This window comes from Malania oleifera, chromosome 9 (assembly GCF_029873635.1).
Source record: "Malania oleifera isolate guangnan ecotype guangnan chromosome 9, ASM2987363v1, whole genome shotgun sequence".
Taxonomy (NCBI): Eukaryota; Viridiplantae; Streptophyta; class Magnoliopsida; order Santalales; family Ximeniaceae; genus Malania; species Malania oleifera.
The window spans coordinates 68,325,875-68,347,566 of NC_080425.1; the positions used below are offsets into that span (position 1 = coordinate 68,325,875).

The window sequence follows — 21,692 nt, forward strand, 5'->3', positions numbered from 1 at the left end:
CAATTTCCTTGAAAGATTGAAACTATGGGCAAGTGCAAAATTTCATCAACAAAGAGTTCAATACTTGCGTATTGCACAAGTTTCTATGAAATGTTTGATTGACTATGCTGGACAGAGTTCCACCAATTTCAAGAAGAGTGGCACATTTGGTGGAAATAACAGAAAGTCTTTCAATAGGGGCAAACACAAAAGAAGGGGAGCCGATGCTAAAACATCAACTTCAAGGAATCTTCGTGTCATTCACCACATCCAATGGCAAGGGTAAGTCATCTTGCTTCCTAAGTTGAGGCCCTCACAGATTTGCTGATTGTCCTCACGTCATTTGCTCAATGCCTTGCAAGCTTCCATTGCGAAGGAGGCACAAGGATTGGATGAGGATGAGGAGGAAACCCTAAGGATGGGTGCAATGCAGTTACTCAATGTGTTGGAAAGGTAGATGAAAGAATCAAAAGTTATCCAAGTTAAAGGACTAATGTTTGTAGATTTGTGGATCAATGGGAAAAGTACCAATGCTATAGTAGATACCAAGGCTACTCATAATTTTGTCTCAAGGGAAAATAATAGACTTAACTTGAACTTGGAAAAGGATTCAGGGTGTACAAAAGTGGTTGACTCCATGGCTCAACCTACTCTAAGAGTAGCCAAGCTAGTGACTGTGAAACTTAGACGATGGACAGGACATGCGAATTTCACAATTGCTCCTACAAATGATTTTTAGAAATACTTAGAAAATGGAATTCTTAAGGAGGACTAAGGTAGTACCGATGTCATTTGTTGGTTCCCTTTGTCTGATGAGAGATCATCCTCACGTGGTCTAAGCAGTTGCGACGAAAGGGGACGACAAAAAAGTTCCTCTCACCCATGTAGTTCAATGGATTGAGGAGTGAAGTGACATATCTTGCCTCGTTGGTGAAGAAATGGACAAGAGTAGGTGCCTATTGCCATCCAAGATGTGTTGGAGTACAGACTTGTTAGATAATCTATTGCACAACTTGCCTTCACGACAAGGTGTGGAACATGAGATTGAGTTGTTACTAGGGTTGAAGTCTTCTGCTAATGTTTGGTGAGGATAGCAGATGTGGATAGTCTACTTACGTGACATAATGACGAGGCATATGAATTCTTGGTGATGCCCTTTGCGTTGGCGAAAGAATGCACCAACAAATTTCTACACGTTGATGCATGTGCTTCATGATTACCTTAACGAGTTTGTCATGGCATACCTTGATGTCATTGTTGTCTATGAGTTCCACTCTAAAGGAACATGTAGAACATCTAAGGAAGGTGTTCAGCAAATTGAAAGAGAACAACCTTTATGTGAAGATATAGAAGTGATTTTTTGCTCAGAGGAGTATCAAATTCCTTGGTCATGCAGTTGAACAAGGTCATATCAAGTGGATTTAGAGAAGTGAGAGCAACTCAAGATTGGAAAATCCCAATGACAATCAAAGAGCTGCATTCTTTTCTTGGACTCGCCAATTATTATCGATACTATCACAAGTTCATGGAGTACTTAAGGAGAATTGCCTCATTATCAAAAGTTCACGGGTGGAACTAGACATGGAGTGCTAGGAAGCCTTTGACAACTTCAAGGAAGTTATGATGCAGAATCCAGTACCTACTCTTTTGGCCATCTTGAAGCCCTTCGAGATACATTAGACTATGCCCTTGGTGGAATCTTGATATAGGATGGGCAGCCTATTGCGTACAAGAGTCATAAGCTTAATGAAGTTAAGGAGAAGTACACAACTCAAGAGAAGGAGATGCTAGTGGCAATTCATTGTCTATGTGCGTCAACTCAAGAGAAGGTCATGCTTGTAGCCTTACAACTAGTAACACACTTGACAGTAAGGTTATCACAACAATGCGGGAACGTATTAAAAGAACCTTGTCAAAGATCCAATTGTCTGAACCCTCATGAAGTTGGTAAAAAAGGCAAAGCATACCAATTATGGTTAGAGTATGGAGTGTTGTTGACACATAATAATTGGCTCTTTGTGTGTCAAGCTAGTGACCTAAGGAAGACACTATTGCAAAATGTCATGACACCATGTGATCTTCATTCCAGGGCTTTCTACTTCAGTAATCAGAGGTAATACTTTGACTTCTCACAGACTAGAGAATCGGGTTTTCGATTTGACTCTGTTGAGTCGAGGGAGGACTAGACACTAGCCGTTTTCAGCTCTGCCATTCTCCGTATCAGTGTGGCAGGGGAGACTAAAGGGTATGGAATTGTTTTCTGTTGTTTAAATTTGAGCTAAAATGAGTTTAAGTTTGTTTCTTTGTTTTAGGCAGCTTGGTTTCGTAGTGTTTTGATAGGCTTGATTTGCTTGGAGTTTGTTTATTGATTTTGCGTGCTTATATTTTTGTTTCTTACTTAATGTTTTGATATATGATTTATGTTTTCCTTAATTATAATGGATAAGTTTTGTTGATTATGCTGTTGGGTATACAGTTTGAAAATTTACTACATTTTTTACGACCTATTTTAGCTTTTCCAAATTTTCAAAATTAATTGAATTTTATGTACTAGACTTTTTCCTTTTTAATTTTTTACTTGTTATGAATTTCTCCAGATTTCACCCTTTTTGTTTAATTTTAATTTTCAAACAAATAACAACAAATACTAGCTTTTGCCTCTATTATATATATTAGTTATAGTAGTCACTATTCTGCTTCACTGATCTTCATAACAAAGTTGTGATGATAAATATAGTTGGACATAAAAGTTTTCTCTGTTTTTTATCTTTTTAATCTCTTTCATCACGCACTAGCTTCTCAAATATTATAGAGAATATGAGATTGTGACTATTTCAATATTAGTTTATGTTTCAAATCTAATGAATTTGCAATTATACATGATTTTTATAGATGTCTGAATTTGGGGGCAACACAAGTCTCAATACAACTATTTGTTCGAGCCCAAACCCAAGCCCAAGCCCAAGCATGAATACATAATCAGGAGATAATGTTGCTACTTCGGGAATAGAGTTGGGTGAGAATAGGAAGTTTAAATCAAGATCAAAGGTATGGGACCATTTTACTAGATTATGTGTTGATGGCACTCAAGAGGTAACAACTCAATGTAAATATTGTCCAAAAGTGTTCTGTGCTAATTCAAGAAGAAATGGAACAAGAGTTTTGTGGAATCACTTGAATACATGTGCTAAGTATCCCTATAGGAGACCTCATGATCATAATCAATCACAAATTAACTTCAAACCAGGAACAAAAATGGAAGAAAAACAATTAAAATGCCAAAAATATGATGCAGGTGTTTTTAGAAAGGCTTTAGCATATATGGTGATAGTGGATGAATTACTTTTCAGATTTGTGGAGGGACAAGGTTTTAAACATTTTTGTAGCCTCATGGAACCTAGATTTAAGGTTCCATCACGAGTGACATTGGCAAGGGATTGTCTTCTTTTATATGGAGAAGAGAAAAAGAAATTGAAAAAATTTTTGAAACATAATTGTCAACGAGTTTGGCTTACAACAGACACTTGGACTTCTTCACAAAATGTTAGTTACATCATACATGTGTTTAACTGTGCATTTTGTTGACATTGAATGGAGGTTGCAAAAGTCCAATTCCTAATCACCGAGGGGAAGTGTTAGGTTTTGCTATTAAGAAAGCTTTGTTAGATTGGGGAATAGATAAAGTTTTTACTATTACTATGGACAATGCAAGTTCTAATGGTACAGCCATTAGCCCATTAGTTACTTAAAGAGGAGGGTGAACAATTGGAAGGGTAGCGTGCTCAATGGTGAGTTATGAGGTGTGTTGCACACATCATTAATTTAGTTGTGCAAGATGGATTGAAACTTGAGGGAGATTCAGTACTTCGAATTAGGCAAGCAGTAAAATATATTAGGCAATCACCTAGTAGAATTGCAAAATTTAAAGAGAGTGCAGATGAGGAAAAGGTAATTTGTAAAAAACATTTTTGTTTGGATGTGCCTACTAGATGGAATTGCACATATATGATGTTGGACATTGCCCAAAAATTTCAAAAAGTTTTTTTATAGATATTATGAAAAAGATTGAGATATTGCACTTGATCTTTCGAGGGATGGTGGAAAAGGAAAGCCAATGGAAGATGATTGGGATAATGTGAGGAGGATGGTACAATTCTTAGAATATTTCTATGAATTCACTTTGAATGTTTTTGGTTCTAATTATGTGATTTCTAATACTTTTATCAATGAAATTTGCATGGTTAATGCTTTGTTGGAAGACTGGTGCAATAGTAATGATTTTGATTGAAGTGAAGTGGCATTCAAAATGAAACATAAATATGATGATTATTGGGGGAATCCAGAAAAACTGAACATAATGATGTTTGTTGCCACCATTCTTGATCCTCAATACAAGTTATAGCAAGTGGAGTGGGGCCTTTCTCAACTATTTTCTTCTCCTACATCTTCAATAAAAAGGCGAAAGATGTTTTTTTTTCTATGTTTGATGAGTACAAAAAAGGGGGTAGACAATGCAGTGGGCCTGGTGGTAAAACTTCTAAAATTGGCTCTAGTTCTTCTAGTGGTATGGTGGATGTTGAGCAACCATCAATGAAGATAAGGATGCTTATGGTAGATAAATTCAAGGGACATAGGTCAAAAAAAGAAGGTGGGGAAGGCAAGAGTGATCTTGATAGGTATCTTTCTGAGGAACTTGAAGAAGCTAGACATGAATTTGATATTTTAGGATGGCGGAAGAAAAATAATCCAAGGTTTCCTATCCTTTCACAAATAGCATGTGATGTTTTGGCTATCCCCATAGCTACTATTGCCTCACAGTCTGCATTTAGTATGGGAGGTCGTGTTCTTGATTCTTTCAGGACATCATTGACTCCTAAGATTGTGATGGCTCTTATATGTTCTCAAGATTGGTGGTGAAATTCACCATTACCACTTAACTATGAAGAAAGCCTTGAAGAACTTGATAAACTTGAGAAAGGTAAAAAATAATTTCTTACGGCATCTTTTCAAATTTAATAGTTTTATTCTAATTATTGTTTTGTATTTATTTTCTCTAAATTATTGACTTTCTTTTTCATTCATTTCAGAATTTGATAAATTTGGCTTAAATTCTTCTAGTATTCAAACCATTGATGATATATTGGTAAGATTATGTATTCATCTCTTTTTATGAACATTGATTGTCAATTTAATTTTATCTTGTTATAACTTTCATATTGTTTCATTTTATCAGGAACCATGAATGATGCTTGTATGGAGATTGGAGAATTGAAGCTACAATCTTGAAGATTGAAGAATATGGATTAAAGAATGTGGATGACTTCAATTCCTTAAAATTTAAAACCATTGATTTTCTCTTTTGGTGAAGAATTTGAATGTTTGTTTTTTATTTGTAATTTGGGATATTTCATATTTTCTTTGTTTATTGTGAATGTTTGTTTATTTTGGGTAATTAGAAACAGATAAACCTAATTATTAAAGTGTCAAAGAATTTGCTTACTTGTTTTGTGAAACTAGGGATAGAGAGATTTAATTATTAAGGTGTCAAAGGATTGGGACATTGTTGTTCATTGATATGTAATTTGCATTATGATGGTTTTTGGGAGCTACTAAGCTAGCAGGAATTAGGAACAAAAAGAAAAGGTCCAACCAACAAGACCAACACATTCTCAACTGTCTAAACTATTTAACAGGTTTAATTTTGTTAAAATTATGAAACATTATAAAAAATCAAAATGCCAAATAGATTCTCAACCCTTGTGAAAAAAAATTTAAAATATTTAGAAAATCGGTTAAAAACCAAAAAAATCGTAGCCGAACCGCTGAATGTTTGGTTCTCCATGGGATAATAAATTCAGTTAGGTTTGGGTTTCGGTTCGAGAATTCCAAAAACCGCAAGGTTTGGTTCGGTTTTCGGTTTGGCCCATAACCGAACCGAACCAAATTGATTACACCCCTAGTTGTCTCACCATCTTCTAAGAGCTAAAGGTCAACTAGGTCAAGTAAAACCCTCGATGCTCAAAGGAAGAAGGAGCCCTTGCTACAAGAATAAATGCATGCTCAAAAGGAGCCCTTGCTGCAAGAATAAATACATGTGTCCCATTCAACAACTGGTGGTGGAGCATAAAAGGAATCAAGTTGTAATCATTCAACCATTTACCACTCATAAGTAGATGGCTAACAATTGGAGCATCAATCACATGAAACCTTGCAGACCTTCCATAGGTCCAATAGGAAACCAAAGTTCACACATATCAAGGAGTTTTAAAATCTTAGGACCATTATGGGGGCTACTCCGCCAAATGATGTTCTTGAACATTGCAGCCTTGAAGATGGAGAAAAGCATGATGTTCATAGAAGATCCATTATTAATTTAAGGTACAGTGAATAGGATAGTCCTTCATTGTGATCTCCACAAAGGAGAAAATGGTTGGAAGACTTGGTACACATGTTCACCTTTGTGAAAATGATGACACTCTCATAGCTCCCTGCCATCTTTCCTGGATGAACTAACAAATTACACTATCCCTACTGCGAGCTAAATAACTCTACGAGAGCAATGGCCACAAGTCACTTGGAGCCTTCTAAGAATACTAGGGGATTGGAGAAATGCTAAAAAATAGAGGCCTTCAAAAGAGAAAACTCAACTGAATTATCCTTAAATACTTTTGTTCGCATGTCCAACTAATTGGGCATACAATTACTAAGTTGGCTTGTTGTTGGGAGTTCTGATGGGAATTCCAACCAAAGAATTAGCGCTAACTTGATTGTCACGACAGGGTATAGGTTAGCTCAAACACCATCCCCTCAATATAAAATCCACCTCACTGTCTTGTAATCCTTTGTAGGACGGCCCGATACCTCTATAGAATTGTGTATTCTTCAAATCTACTTTCTCTCCATTGATAAGTTAGCACTAGACATTGGGATGGTTGTGCCACTCCATCCTTGACCCGCTTGTCATAAAGAGCATACACTTTGTTCATGTTACAAGGAAATGCTAGCACAAGATCATAGATCTATCATCCTAAAGATTATTTTGTTGAATTTGCCCTCCCTACTTTGGACAGAGTTCACAAGGGCTTCTCTTCCTTCCTAAAGTGGACATTGTCATTCCTCTACTTTTTTATATAAGTATTAGCCCTTCAAGCAACTTCCACTAGAGTAGCAAAGGATGACAACATCAAGCTCCCCAAATATATCCAATAATCAATGAACATCCTTGGGTGCAAAGCTTCTCAAGCTCTCACTCCTCAATTTTGTCCTAGATTTATAACACCCACTCATAGAAGTGTTGCACATTGTCCTAGTTCTCCTATATTTTCTTATGCTTCCAAAGCCACCTTCTTCTAAGTGAAATAATTTCTCATTAAAAAAAGAAAGACACATCTGACTCCCAAGTTTCTATCGACTCAAACTTAAGTTTAGCATACCAAGAATATGCCTTATGAATCAAGACATGGAGAATTCCCTGAACTTGAGGTTGTCATCCAACCTATAGATTTTGTAGGTCTCCAAAAGCTTCATGAGATGCATATGGGCATTACTAGTCTAGCCATTGAAGAGATTGAATAATTTTTTTCCCAAAATCTTGTCCAAATCCTCCTTAGTGATGTAAAGGAGCAGAATTGGATATGATAGGAGTTGAAGGTATAGAAAAAAGGAACACATGAAGCACATCTCCCATACTAAACTTGAGGGTGAGGTGTGCAAGGGGCAAGTGCAAGAGAAATAATCTCCCTAGAAGGAAGTGTAGGAGACAGCATGGGATTCCAGCAAAAGGATATTCCTGGGTTGGTGGTTTACTATTGTCATGTTCCCAAAATTATGAGGATCAATTAGTAGTCATTATTACCACTTGGGGGTGGTTTAGCTAAAAGGATTGAGTTAGTCCCTTGAGAGGTGGATGACAGAATCATGTGACCAACGGTGGCACCAACTGATCAAGTATCTTAGTGTTCTCCAAAAGAACACCAAACACATCCGCTTGGGAGGATTGGGACATCTAAGGCCTTAAACTTCGATTTCAACTAAAATTTGAGGCTTCAAAAGTATGAAATTGTAGTCAATGCCAATTTGGATTTCAATTTCACTATCAATTTAGAAAAAAAAAAAAAACATTTAAAGGATGAAATTGGTTGTAAAGCATAGAATTCTTCTATGAAACTTTAGAAACTATCAATAGCCATAATAGTTCAAAAATTAGAACTTAAATATTATAAATAAAAGACATCAAGTATAGGTGTGTCGGTGTATAAGGCACAATAATTGTAATATAACAATCATATTAAACACATTCAATTAGTATACATTAAATTCATTAATCAATCAAATATTATTACAAAAATACAGAAAATTTATACATACATACAACAACAACAACAATTACAACAAAACCAAGCCTTAAGTCCCACTAGGTGGGGTAGACTACATGAATCATTTTCCGCCAATTTACATATAAATAGTCAAATAAAATGTTGTAGATAATATTTAAGCTTAATTTATCAAATATTTTTTTAAAAGACTGAAAGCTATCCATGTCCTTGTAATAATCTTTAGTTTAATATGGGTTCTGAATATCAATTATTTTTTAGATAATAAACAATTCTATTAAAGTAACATAGTCACAATGTATGATGATAAGAAATCCTCTGATTAAAAGCACCCCGAAAACCCCAAAAGAAGCAAGAAAAATAACTCTCTCCCAAAGCAGTCCTGGAGAGGTCTTTTGGTTTTTAAAAACTCAAGCATTCTTTTCCAGCCAAAGCGACCACAAAATTTTATAAAAAGGGCAGTCCCAAAATATCCTTTCTCACTCCCCCTTCCAAAGCCCCAAACTTCACTTTCAAAAAATCCTAAATTGTGGCTGGAGCCACCCAAACCTCGCCAAAGTATGAAAACATACTATTCCACATGCATCTTGCTACCTTGCAAGGAATGAACAAATGACTCATAGCCTCATTAGACTCATTGCACATCATAGAAATATATGGACTAAGGGCTTTATGTAAGGGAAATGGCTAGGATTTGTGGATTTTATGAGATTGGAAAAGAAAGACTTTGTTATTAAAATTTCACTTTACAGATAAAATTTCACCAAATTTTGCTAGAATTTTGAGACTTTAATAAATTTTTGAGTGGTTTGCAGGAATTTCAATAGAAATATTGTAAAACAGAAATTGTCCATTTTGATCTTTCAAAGATTGTCAAATGTGAAAATTTCAACAAAATTTTGACAATTCCGTGGAAATTTAAGACCATGGGGACATCTATCATCATATGGGCAATGTAAATAGTCAAAGTATTCATGGCGCTCAGCAGGTAATCATTAGCATGCAAGCAAGAGCTATTCTACATTTCTAATTTTTATTATTATTATTTTTGTTTTATTTTTAGGGTATTTATATTAGGATCATATCTTTATGATTCTAGGATATTTTTATTTAGTAAATTAATATTTTAGTTTTATCTAACTCTCTAAAATTAGTTTTCTAATTCCCCACACATAGCAAGCCTCCTATGTACAATTTTTATTTGGATTTCAAAGTTGAATTATTATGTTGTGTGGGGCATTGCTCTTGCATCAAGTGGCATCAGACCAAACTTTGATTTGATTGTCAATGTGATTTGATAGGGGCCATGTACTCAAATCACCACGGTTGTCAGCGTTTGACAGGCTTGCTACAAGTTTTAACTCAAACTTGCACAGTTTGTGATTTTTTGCTGTTGCCACCTCTGCCACCATTATTGCCTCACTGCTGCACTACCGCACCACCACCTCTGTTGCTCTACCACTTCCAACCATCATTCAGTCACTCAAATCTGCATAATTTTTTTTTTTTTTTAATTTGTTAGAATAGAATATGTTGCTTTAGCAATTAGGCTGTGTAAGTGGGGGTATTTTTGTCCTTTAAGTCTTTATTATTAAATATATAAGAAGGCAGACCTGGGGCCGTACATAGGCACCAGGAAACTGCCACCCAATTTTTTCCTCTTTTTCTCTCCTTCACACGTTCACTTCTCTCTCTTTTTCTCTCCTCCATCTCTAACTTTACAACATGGTAATAAAGCATTGATCTCCTCTAAATCTGATTTATCTGAATAGATTTTGATCTCCTCTTTTTTCTCTTTTTTATATTTATTATTTTTTTCTTATCCTCCCCTTATCATTTGTCAAATCTGATTCTTTTGTTTGTTTAGAGTCATCCGGGGACACTATTCCTCTTGGTTAAGCCATGCAGCATCCTTGGAAGGAAGTTGTGTGTTTCCATAACAATTGCATATTGTTGTTGCTGTTACCCTGTTTCACAGGCTGGTATTAGTTGTACCCTGTGGTTTGCCAATGATGCTGTTTCAGTGTTGTGTCTTTGTGATTGATTGCTAGCAATCTTGCATCAATTTCTAGTTGGTTTTGATTGGTGTTCGATGACTTATTTCCTCTTCTTGCCTGCACTCGTTTCCAGTCACAGCCCAGCCATAATGTCTGTAGCTACTGCCAGGTTGTTTATTAAGTGCCTGCAGTACTTTGTTTGTTCTGCCGTGTTCCTTGTGGTCAAGTAATTCCTCCTAGGATATTTTAACCTCAGTACTGTAGTCATAGCTGCCTCTTGAAACACTATAAGTTTTGGATCTTTGAAGTTATGAAGTGCTACAAGTTTGGGGGATCTTTGAAGTCCTGAAATGCTGATTTGTGCTAGTATGTGCTTCCTGACTTCTTCTCAAGCTTCTTCCCGTAATAATTCAGCCATAGTTACTACCTCTAACATGGTAGGGGAAGTTTTGGAGGACAAGGTATCGGTTTCGGTTCCGGTCACAGCAGCAAGTAGTGAATTAGGATGAGGCGTCAACCGCAGCAAGTCTCGCATTTGCACACATTGTGGCATGGACAATCGTACCGTTGATTGCCGTTAGGATCTCTTTAGGAAACTGACTTGGGGCAATAAGTCTCTTGCCAAGGGTGATTCATCATTGACACTTGAAATGCACTTAGCCACTCCAATAGGGGGCTGAATACAACATCTACCGTAGTACCGTGTCCCAAGACAAGTACAACAATTTTGTTTGCATTGTTCAACAACTTCAAACTCAGTCTTCTACATAGACAATCAAGCTTCTTGCCTCTTCATACTCCTCAACTTGGGTTATAGATTCTGGGGCCTTCTCCCATATGACAAATAGTTCTAATTTTATCTGGTCCTTGAACCCCACTACATTCCACAATCAGTTGCTAATGGTTCAGTTACAATTGTTTTTGGGCATGGCAATGTTCTTTCACTTCCTTCTATTCCTCTTTCCCTGTGTTATATACGCATAAATTTCCCTTGGAACTACTATGAGTTAGTAAATCGACCCTTTGGAACTGCTATAAGTTAGTCAATTTACTAAGTCTCATAATTGTTCTATGACCTACTTTCCTTCTCATTGTGTTATTTAGGATCTCATGAAGAAGAGGATTGGTGGTGGGCTTGAGAAGGATGGCATGTACTATTTCAATGGTGGTTGTGGTGCATCTAGTTTTTGTCATATGACTTCATCAACTCTACTCATGGTGTTTCTCTTAGTTAGTGGCATGCTCATTTCATCATCTATCCCTTCAAAAAACAAAAAACATTTTTCCGACTTTCAAGTTTGTTTCTCGATTTTAAGTGTTTTGTGTGTCAGTTTGGACATCTTTTCCATCTAGAGTCAAGTCTCATAGTAAATCATTGTTTTCTCTTATTCATTCGGAAAGTTGGGGTCTATGTAGAGTTAAGACATTGACCAATCATCAATATTTGGTGTCCTTCATGGATGATTTCTTCGCATATAACCTCAATATATTTGTTTTTATATAATAAAATAAGTCCATTAAAAAGAAAACACAATTACAATGAAAAACACAATTAAAAGACAAGTCTAAATTTTTGAATGTATTTACTTAAATCTACCAAGGAAATAGAAATTCAATTTGGCATTGGTATTCAAATTTTTCAATCTGATAATGCACTTGAATTTGTTCAAAATGAGCTTCAATCTTTTTTTTTCTTGACCAAAGAGATTACTCATCAAACTTTTATGTATACCTACACTGGAGTAGTTGAACAAGAAAATAGATATTCACTTGACATAGCATAGTCTTTACTCCTTCATATACATGTTCCATTGTTCCTAAAACCTTTTGAATTGATGCTTTTTTTACAGCGTGTTTTCTTATACCCTTATTGTCATAGGAGACATTTAATTCTCAATAGTTGACCCAAAAGCATTCATGTTCTTTATTGTGCCTCGTGTCTTTAGGTGCACATGTTTTGTTCATGTTCAACATGCTAGTTCGGTCAAGTTCTCTCCTCATGTTATTAAATGTGTCTTTGCCTAATACTCAAGAACACAAAGAGGATATAGATGTTATGTTCCCCACAATCACAAAAAATATGTTACTGCCAATGTCACTATTTTTATGGGGCACCTTATTTCTCTAGTGTTGGATCCTCCTTGGATGAATTTATTTAAGTCCATCAATGATTTATGGTCCCCCTTGATCCTCATATTCCTACCCTTATCCCTCTTAAGGTATCTTTTGGTCCTCTTCCAAATAAACTCAGAGAAACAAATGTAGGTTTATGAACAATGGAAAGCAAGTACAGGCATCACCATCATGCAGCGGCTTCCCCATCACCGTTTTGACTTTGGTTATGGGGATTCATCCTAGTGTGAATTAAAAATGTGCTCCGCGATCATTCGTTGCTCCTCCTACTGCTCATTATAATTCAATTCTTCACCTTCCTAGTCCTATGCTTTCTTTTGCCCTATCTATTTCCTTTATTTTTGTCCCTTCCTCGCATGTTTAAGCATTTACTAACCTTGGGCAAAAGCATGCAATGGATGTAGAAATGGATGCCTTGACCACTTGAAGGACATGAGACTTGGTGGATCTTCGTTCTAGTAAGGAGTAGGCTAGGTGTCATTGGGGCTACACCATCAAACATCTTCCAAATGGCTCTACCGAATGGCTTAAGTGGTTGCCAATAGTAGTGATTATTTTGTGACCTATATGCATGGAGCAACTTCCTAGGTATGTTGTTTAGGGGGTGGATGGTAAAGTGTGCAGATTGCATAAGGCCATTTATGGTCTTTAGCCGTCTCCTCGAGCATGGTTTGACAAATTCAATATGGTGGCCTCTACGTTTAGCTTTATCCAATGCTACTCTAATCATTAAGTTTTTGTCCTAAAAAAAGGGGACAAGTGTGGCACTTCTAATAGTTTATGTTGATGACACCATCATAATTCCCATAGCAGGATCGTACATGTTAAGCAAGAGCACCTTGGGCTTGCTACATGAGATTGGTTCGTTGGGAGCTATACTAGTTAATACTCCAACAGATCCCAACATGAAGTTGTTTAGGGATGTTAGACCACACTTCGAAGACAATTGTCGATATAGGCAGTGGTTGGCAAGTTGATCTGCTTGACTGTCACTAGACCAGAGATATCTTTTGCAATGGGAATGGTGAGTCAGTTTATGGAAAATACTGAACAACTACATCGAGATGTTGTTTGTAGGATTTTGCAGTCTCAAAGGCTCTCCCTAAAGAGGTTTAATACATAAATGTAATAAAAATTGTGAGATCATGGAATAGCTTCTTACAAATTGGGCTGGCATTGTTTGTGATTGAAGGTCTAGTACTAGATACTATACATTTGTGGGAGCAAGAAACAAACTACTTTAGTAAGATCTAGTGCTAAAGCAAAATATTGAGCCATGGCTCATACTATAAGTGAGCGAGCTTATGTGTTGAAGTCTCTTATGTTAAAGATGAGATTCTTGGTATTGAAGCCAATAGATATGTTTTGTGACAATCAAGCTGCCATCTTTCTTTCTTTCTTTCTTTCTTTCTTTCATTTTTTTTTTTTTTTTTTTTTTTGGGTAAAAGAGGGTGGCACCTCCTAACTATATTAGAAAACCCCTCACTTATGGCGGAGGATAACCGTGGTTACAATTTTGAGACTTTGGGACAACAAAAGAAAATTCCAAAACCCTAAAACTAACTTAACCAACATAAACCAAACCAAAAAACCAAAACACCAGCAACCAAAAAAACTAAGAAACTAAACCACTAAAAGTGTAATAACACAAAACATCATAAGCGCAAAGAAGGAAAACCCAACAAGTCCAATCGAATCATTCCCCTAACTTGCTGAGGAAGATCATCTTGACAACTATATGATCGAGAAATACCAGATTCACCCTATTTGGCAAAGAAATCTGCACTTTTATTCGCCTCCCTGTAAACATGTTCCACTTTGAACTGTATGCCTCTTAATGCTAGCATAAGTTCTTCCCACAAATCCCATAAGTTCCAAACCGAGCACTTCCCATAATTTATCCACTGAACCAACAAAGCAAAGTCACATGCAATCTCCACTTGATCAAATCCGAGATCTTTGCACAAATTAATCCCTAAAATAATCGCCTTCAATTCAGCCATGTTATTTGTTCCATAACCCAATCATGAGAAAAAAGCTACTTTAAATAAACATTTTTCATCTCTTATCACGCCTCCACCACCACAATTCCCTGGGTTACCTCTACAGCTCCCATCCACATTCAGTTTAACCCAACCTATCCCAGGTTTACAGCATCTGACTACACGAGGAAGACAAACCCCCACATTTTTTAGTTGAATATCCAAAGCACGAAGGACTGCAATATTCGTGCAAGAAGCAGGTGCACATTTATTTAACTTGACTGAAATGGATCTCAACCAATATTTAATATCCAACCACACAGTTCTTACCGAATCATGAATTGATTCCATCCTGGCTCTACATCGACGAGTCCAGAGTCTCCAGATGATGAGACTAGGTATAAGACCTACCAAAATGCCTAACTGTGAGGCCCGTTTTGCACAACTAAACCAGACGTTAACTCTGCATTTCCAAGTACTCGTTGCTATACAACTAACACCCAACGCCACTGCTGCTTTATACCTCATGAGCAAAAGATCCGGTGCAAAATACATGGTCTAGAGATTCAATCTTGGCATTTGAACAACAATCACATCGAGAGGTCATCTGGACACCTACTTCTTTAATACGAGTATCAACCAGAAGACAAGCAAACCAAGACTTCCACATACAAATTGACACCCTTTTTGGCAACATAAGATGCCAGATCCATTTTGCAACTGAGAATTCCTCTTTATGCTCCCTTATAATTTCCCAAGCACTTGTCGTGGTGAATTTCCCATCTGTTGAAGGTTCCCAAATTAATGTGTCTGGACCCTCCTTGCAAGAAATAGCAGAGTTCATTACTTCCTCAGTCTGATCTTCACCTAATAGATCCACTAATAAATCAACATTCCACCCATCTCTATCCCAACAATCTCGAGTTCGAAGCTTATGGTTACCGATTTCCTGAACCTTAGCACAAAGGGAGTTGGAGGCTAACCAACGATCAAACCAGAAAGAAGCCAACCCTTCTTTAAATCGAACATGGACATGCTCTAAAACTTCAGGAATCACACGAACAATCGATCTCCAAAATCTAGTTCCTTTCTCTAGTTTCATTTCTCTCAAGTGGTGTTTCTTATACAAATACTTGGCTTTAAAGAATTGAGTCCACAAATTATCCATAGTTAACAATCTCCACACAAACTTCATATGCAATGATTTTTTTACCTCCTCCAAATCCCTAACACCCAAACCATCCTCACAAACAGGCTTACATATATTAGACCAGGAACACCAATTCCTTTTCCTTTTGTCATTTACTCCACTCCAAAAAAATTTCGATAACATAGAATTTATCTTTTTGAAGACAATAGTAAGAATGTCCAATACCGTCAATTGATGAACCGCCATTGATGATAATACATGCTTAATGAAAATTAGGCAGCCCCCCTAAGATAAAAGCTTAAATTTCCAACCCGCTATCTTTTTCCTCAATTTATCAACTAGGGGCTCTAAAATACAGGCCGTAAGACGACCCGATACCAAAGGAACACCCAACTATGTAGCACGAAAACCTCCTTCCGCAAAGCCAGTCGTTTGAAACAGAGATCTCTTCTGAGCAAAAGCAAATCTCTTTGACAAAAAAATACTTGACTTTTCTTTATTAATCAATTGACCAGACCAATCCTCATACTTCTTCAAAATCTTAATAAGCATTCGAATGGAACTTCTCTTGCCATTGGCAAAAATAAGAATGTCATCCGCATAGAGAAGGTGAGACACCAAAGGCGCCCCACGAGGATGATAGTAAGCCCCTATCTTATTCTCCATAAAATTTTTCTTTAGAAGCCGAGAGGGAACTTCCTGTAAAATAATAAATAGATAAGGAGATAAGGGATCTCCTTAGCCATGTCCACTTTGATCATTACATTTCCACCATTAGACTTCTTATGCAGAGAATGAACAATTTCTTGTGCCAAAGAAATATTTTCAAATATACTTCTACCAGGAATGAAAGCTCCCTGTTCTGGAGAAATCAAAGCAGACAATAAACCTGTCATCCTTGCAACAATAATTTTTGAAAAAATTTTGTAGATAACACTACAAAGACTAATAGGCCTAAACTTGTCAAAACTCTGAGGATTCTGAACTTTTGGGATTAAAACTACTAGCAATGTAGTGTTTCATAAGAGGAAAAAGAAAGTTGAAGTTGACAATCATTTTGTGAGGGATGCTTTGTTGTAGAAGCTCGTGAGGACTACATGAAATCTACAAATCAATGGGGCGGGGTTTTTATGAAGCCTTTTATGGACCCACCTTGTCTAATGATTGTAACAAGCTGGGGCTAGGTGATATTTATGCACCTCTAGCTTGAAGGGGAGTGTTAGAAGAGAATATGTTAACTTAGTGATTAGGTTGTTTTAGTGAGGCTATTTTGTCCCTAAGCATTTACTATTGTTCATAAATAAGAAGGCAGACCTGGAGCTGTATGTAGGCTCCAGGAAAATGCTGCCAATTTTGCCTTGTTTTCTCTTTTTCTCCTCTTTCATTTCTCCTCTTATTCTCTTCTTCTCTTCTTCATTTCTAACTTCACAATAAAATTCATTGCTACCGCAAGCAGAAAAAGCAGGAAAGGGTCTCATACAGCACCAAATACAATGAAGCTACAATTAAGTACTGCCAACCACATCAGAACTGATCAGAATAAGAGGCCAACACCCAGTGATTTTCAGACTAGTCAAAGTCAGCATAAAAACCAGAACCATTTACCGTCAGAAGCCACCAATAGTGCAAGTCCCTAATTGTTAGTCAAGAAACAAAGCTCGCATTTGACGTTGATACACAGATGATGTTCCAAATACAGACTAAAATCACCATTGACGAATCCTCACTAGGGCCTCACCAACACTGTTGAGCAATGCTGTCACCAACAAATCATCCTCAAGCTGCCATCAAGTCAGTTGATTGTGACAAAATAAAGAACCCATATAAATATTGCTCAGCTTTGATCAAAGAAGAGGATTTAGAAGAATCAGGTTGCTAAACTTGGATCAAGTTGAACTAGATGAGACAAACCAGAAGGTATATTTTAAAAATATATAAAAATAAATAAAAACATAGGTGGAAATCATGGTGATTAACTCAGCCTCGTCATAGCTATGGAAAGTTTTGATCGCAAGATGAGCAAGCTTGACTCAGTGTCATTGATCCTAATTATTGTGAATGTGAAGAGAGGCCCTCCTTTGAGCCCAATAGAAAGGAGGAAGTTGAGGAAACCACTATTGAGACTAAAGAACCATTGGGAGAAAGAATGGATGCATCAAAAATTGGAGCCCCAAGGCCCCCAACCCCAACCTGTTGAATTCATCATTCTAGGTAAATTTTTCAATTGCACCTCCAATGGCTCTTCCATCACACCATCTTACTTGATCATGAAGGCAACAAATTGCATTTGTCTCCATCAAGTATGCTATCTGTCTTTGTTCTTATCCTTCCACAACTGGGGGAGAATGATGCATCATGCAAGGAACAGCTATTCTACTTTTTATTTTTATTTTTTGAAGATATTTTTATTGAGATCTTATCCTAAAAATTCTAGGATAATTTTATTTAGGAAATTAGTAGTTTAATTTATTTAAGTTACTATATTATTTTCTTCATTTAGAGCACTTTATTGGAATCATATCTTTAAGATTCTAGGACATTTTTTACTTAGAAAATTAGTAGTTTGGTTTGTTTAGGTTTTAAAAATGTTTCTTATCCTCCAAGTGTTACAAGCCTATAAAAAGGCCTCATATATACTAGTTTTATTTAGATGTGAACTACAATTATTTTGTATTGGACAATGGTCCAACATAAAGAACTTTGTCCCATTCTCAGTCTTGGGAAGGTTGAGTGATGGACGTTTCTCATTGATTACATGGCCTTCTATTAGTCACTACCTTGTACAGTTCCACTCTCCCTAAAGAGTAACCAAAATGTAGAGGAAATGCTTGAAAGTGGAGAAATGGACTTCATTCCCCAAGTAGCAGATGTTTCAAAGAGTTCCTAGAGGAGAAACGGGCAATCCCAAGAAGAAACTCTGATGATTGGGGAGGATTACAAAGAGGGGGGCAGAGAGTTCAATTGCTCAAGTACCAAAAGATCCCAGCTGCAGCATGAGTGGGAATAACAGAAAGGAGGCAAACGTGTGTCATTTGTCATCCTTCAATAATAGAAAGTCACGTCAAGATTTGATCAAAGAGGAGATAGGATGATGTTCCAATATGATAGCAACAAATGGTTAGTTTAAGAGATGAAAAGGGACGTGCGTCACTAACAACAGGTGGTTTGTGCTTGGGCTCTAGGAAAAGGCTAAGGGGGTTAAAACTCCTTTAACAAGCCTTTGGTTCATGCATTTCAAGCCAAGACTCTTTAGGAGATCCTAGGATGGGGATTGGTAGGAAAACCCCAGTTACGTGTCTCCACAACCAATCATAGATGTGTGCACTGCAACTCTGACCTTCCAAAATGGTGCCAACATAAGATAGTTCAACAATTAATAATTATGGTGCATGCAAGTCCAATGTGGGACATTTTCATAATCAAGAGCAAAATAAACAACTTGTAAACATTCACAGATTCGACATGAGGTGCCAAATAGGCAAATGCCCAAAAGAATATAGATCCAGGAACTGAGACATGTCATTTGTGGAGAAGATTAATCAAGAAATAGCCCTAAATTGAATAAAATAAAAGGACTTGTGTAGTCAAACCCACATAAATACAATTAGGACACACTTGAGTTACTTAAGTTGTGTTGCAGTGTGTTGATTGTCTTGTGCATGTATGTGCACACACGATGTATGTAACAATACCTATTTAATCCGACCAGATATGAAATATTTACCTAGGGTTAGGGTTGCTCAAATCTAGTCAGACTCAACTTAGCATTGCCCAATTACAATTCCTCTATACATCCATCATATGACAGTTACAACCATTTCATGGTAGCAAAGATGACTAAAATTAAAAATTGCAAATATGGATGTGTATGATTCCCATAACTTTACATTTTCAGTTGTTTTAACAATCTCCTATCTCACAACCCAAAAGAAAACTGTAAGCTTAGTTTCCCCATTACCATTCGGGGTTTAGTCCTTTGTGGATTAGTGTCCGCAGTGAGTCGCTGTATTTATTTCTCCACATATTGTAAGACGCTACTGCTTCAAAAGAAAAAAATCAGGACAGTGAAAAACAAACTTAATTATTGAAGTTCATAAACCCAATCTTTATTTTTGGCATAGATAACAACCCCCTCTATGGGTAGCCAAATAAGCTTTGAGATAAGCTATCAACCTAGATGTTCTGAGTTCAATTTCCATCACGTTCATAACAGTATTTACACAGAGACCCATGGAAGGGAATTACAACGCTATATATCCAGGGGTAGCCAGTCAATTTGCTGTTAACACCCCTTGATTATTAAAAAAAGGTGGCAATACCACTTAACAAAAGGATCCCCATGACTACCCTTCTTAGGTAGTAAGATTTTACTATAGGTTATATGGTAACAATGCCACCCTTGGGAGGGATCCCAGACGGTTTGACACCCATACCTATTATAAGTGGGAAAAGCAACTAGTCCCACTAAAAAAGTTAAGGCAAAACGAGGCAACTTATATTGGGAAATGCATTACAATGAATACATTAGCTCTCCGGCCGCATATTATTGTTTTTAGTACATGATGTTATTATGAAACTTGAGAAGTTCGAGCAACAGCCATCAAAATCATTGATACAGGAGCTACAAGTCTCATCTCATCTAACCCATTGCATCAAGTCCACAAAATAACAATGAAGAGAAATATATAAATTAAAAATTTTAAATAAATAAAAACAATTTCCAATAGGAACAATAAACGGCTAGTATGCACAAATAAAGACATACCTGAGGCGGCCCAGATACATCATCCTGAGAATGACTCGGCTCGAACGAATCCGAAAATTCCTCCGATACACATCTGCTGGCTACAAATCTGCTTCCAACTAAAATTTAAAAAAAAAAAATGACAAGGGAAGATTAATATGAAATTACGGCTAAAAAACACGGAAACACTTACATGTAAAACAGGAGTTGAAGCGGACTGGTAACCCTAGAGAGCCTGGCGCTGCATGCAAAAGGTGAAGTGGAAATTTTAGCATCTACCACAAACCTATAATCTAAAGACAGGAAAAAATGAGAGTATTAGAGCGGAAGACAGACCTGAGGTCGAATATGAGCATTTCGGCGGCAAACCTGGAAGCTGAACATTTTTTCTAGGGAAAATATTTTGAGGAAGGAAAAGCTGTCGATTAATATGCAACTGTTGGGTATGGAGAACCATCTCGAGAAACCCAAAAACAATAAAATAAAGTTAAATGTATTGTTTTATGGAGAAACTGTTGCCCGAAGCCAACTAGGAGAAGTCGGGAGCTGAAATGCTTTTAGGATTAATTTGTGAAATCGATGCTCTGTTTATAATTAACAGAGGGAGGGATCGGCCTACAACAGAATCCAACTCGAAAAACAACCAACGGCCAACGGCAGACCAAAAAAACGAGGAAAACGGACGGGCGATCGCCAGCGCCAGCCTGCATGAGAGACGTGCCGAATGGCAAGATCAATCTTCGCCCCCCCTTGCACTGAGCAAGATATTGCAGGCACATACTTGGACTCGTGAACGGGAGAAGGCAGAACAGAACCGACAAGAACAAGCAAGACGTGACTTGAAAAGAATTTTTTCACTTGTCTTTTCAATATATTTTTTTTTAAATGTCTTCGTCAACTAATTTTAAAAAAAAACATAAATTAAAATTTCAAATTTCATATTTCATAAATTGAAATTATATAGTTTAAGGTTGTGCCAATCCAAATAGTTTTGTTAGTGAATTAGCTTCTTTCATCAGTTTTTTTAAAAAAATAAAATAAAACTTTTCATTAGTAGGTGGGGCAGGGAAACTAAGCCTAATTTGACACTAGACAACTAATTATTTTTTGAAATATTTTAAAAACAATCCCACTCTGACAAATATTTTGATAAAAAAAATTTAAAAGCAATGGTTATAAGGTAGATAATGTTTGAAGTGGACATTTAACCTATACCAAAGGGACAAATTAAGAAAAGCAAAAGTTAAATACTTGAAAGCCAATTCAAGCAAAAAAAAATGGCAAGATACGGAGGTTAACGAAAAGCATGATTGCACCCTATACTTACAAGTTTCAATCCTAACTCAAGAAATATAATAAAATAATAAAAATTTA

The 21,692-nt window shown here is 36.6% G+C and overlaps 1 protein-coding gene across 1 annotated transcript in view; it reads right to left on the minus strand.

Annotated features, from left to right (window-relative positions):
• LOC131164068 (probable sodium/metabolite cotransporter BASS5, chloroplastic) overlaps nt 1–21,280 on the minus strand; it is a 33,403-nt gene extending 12,123 nt beyond the window's left edge. The window contains exons 1-3 of the mRNA XM_058121014.1: nt 20,655–21,280; nt 20,512–20,559; nt 20,340–20,437 (exon numbers count right to left, since the gene is read on the minus strand). Of these exons, the coding sequence (XP_057976997.1) occupies nt 20,340–20,437; nt 20,512–20,559; nt 20,655–20,775 (267 nt within the window). The 5' untranslated portion in view covers nt 20,776–21,280. The remainder of the gene's footprint in view (nt 1–20,339; nt 20,438–20,511; nt 20,560–20,654) is intronic.
• Between the last annotated feature and the right edge of the window lie 412 nt (nt 21,281–21,692).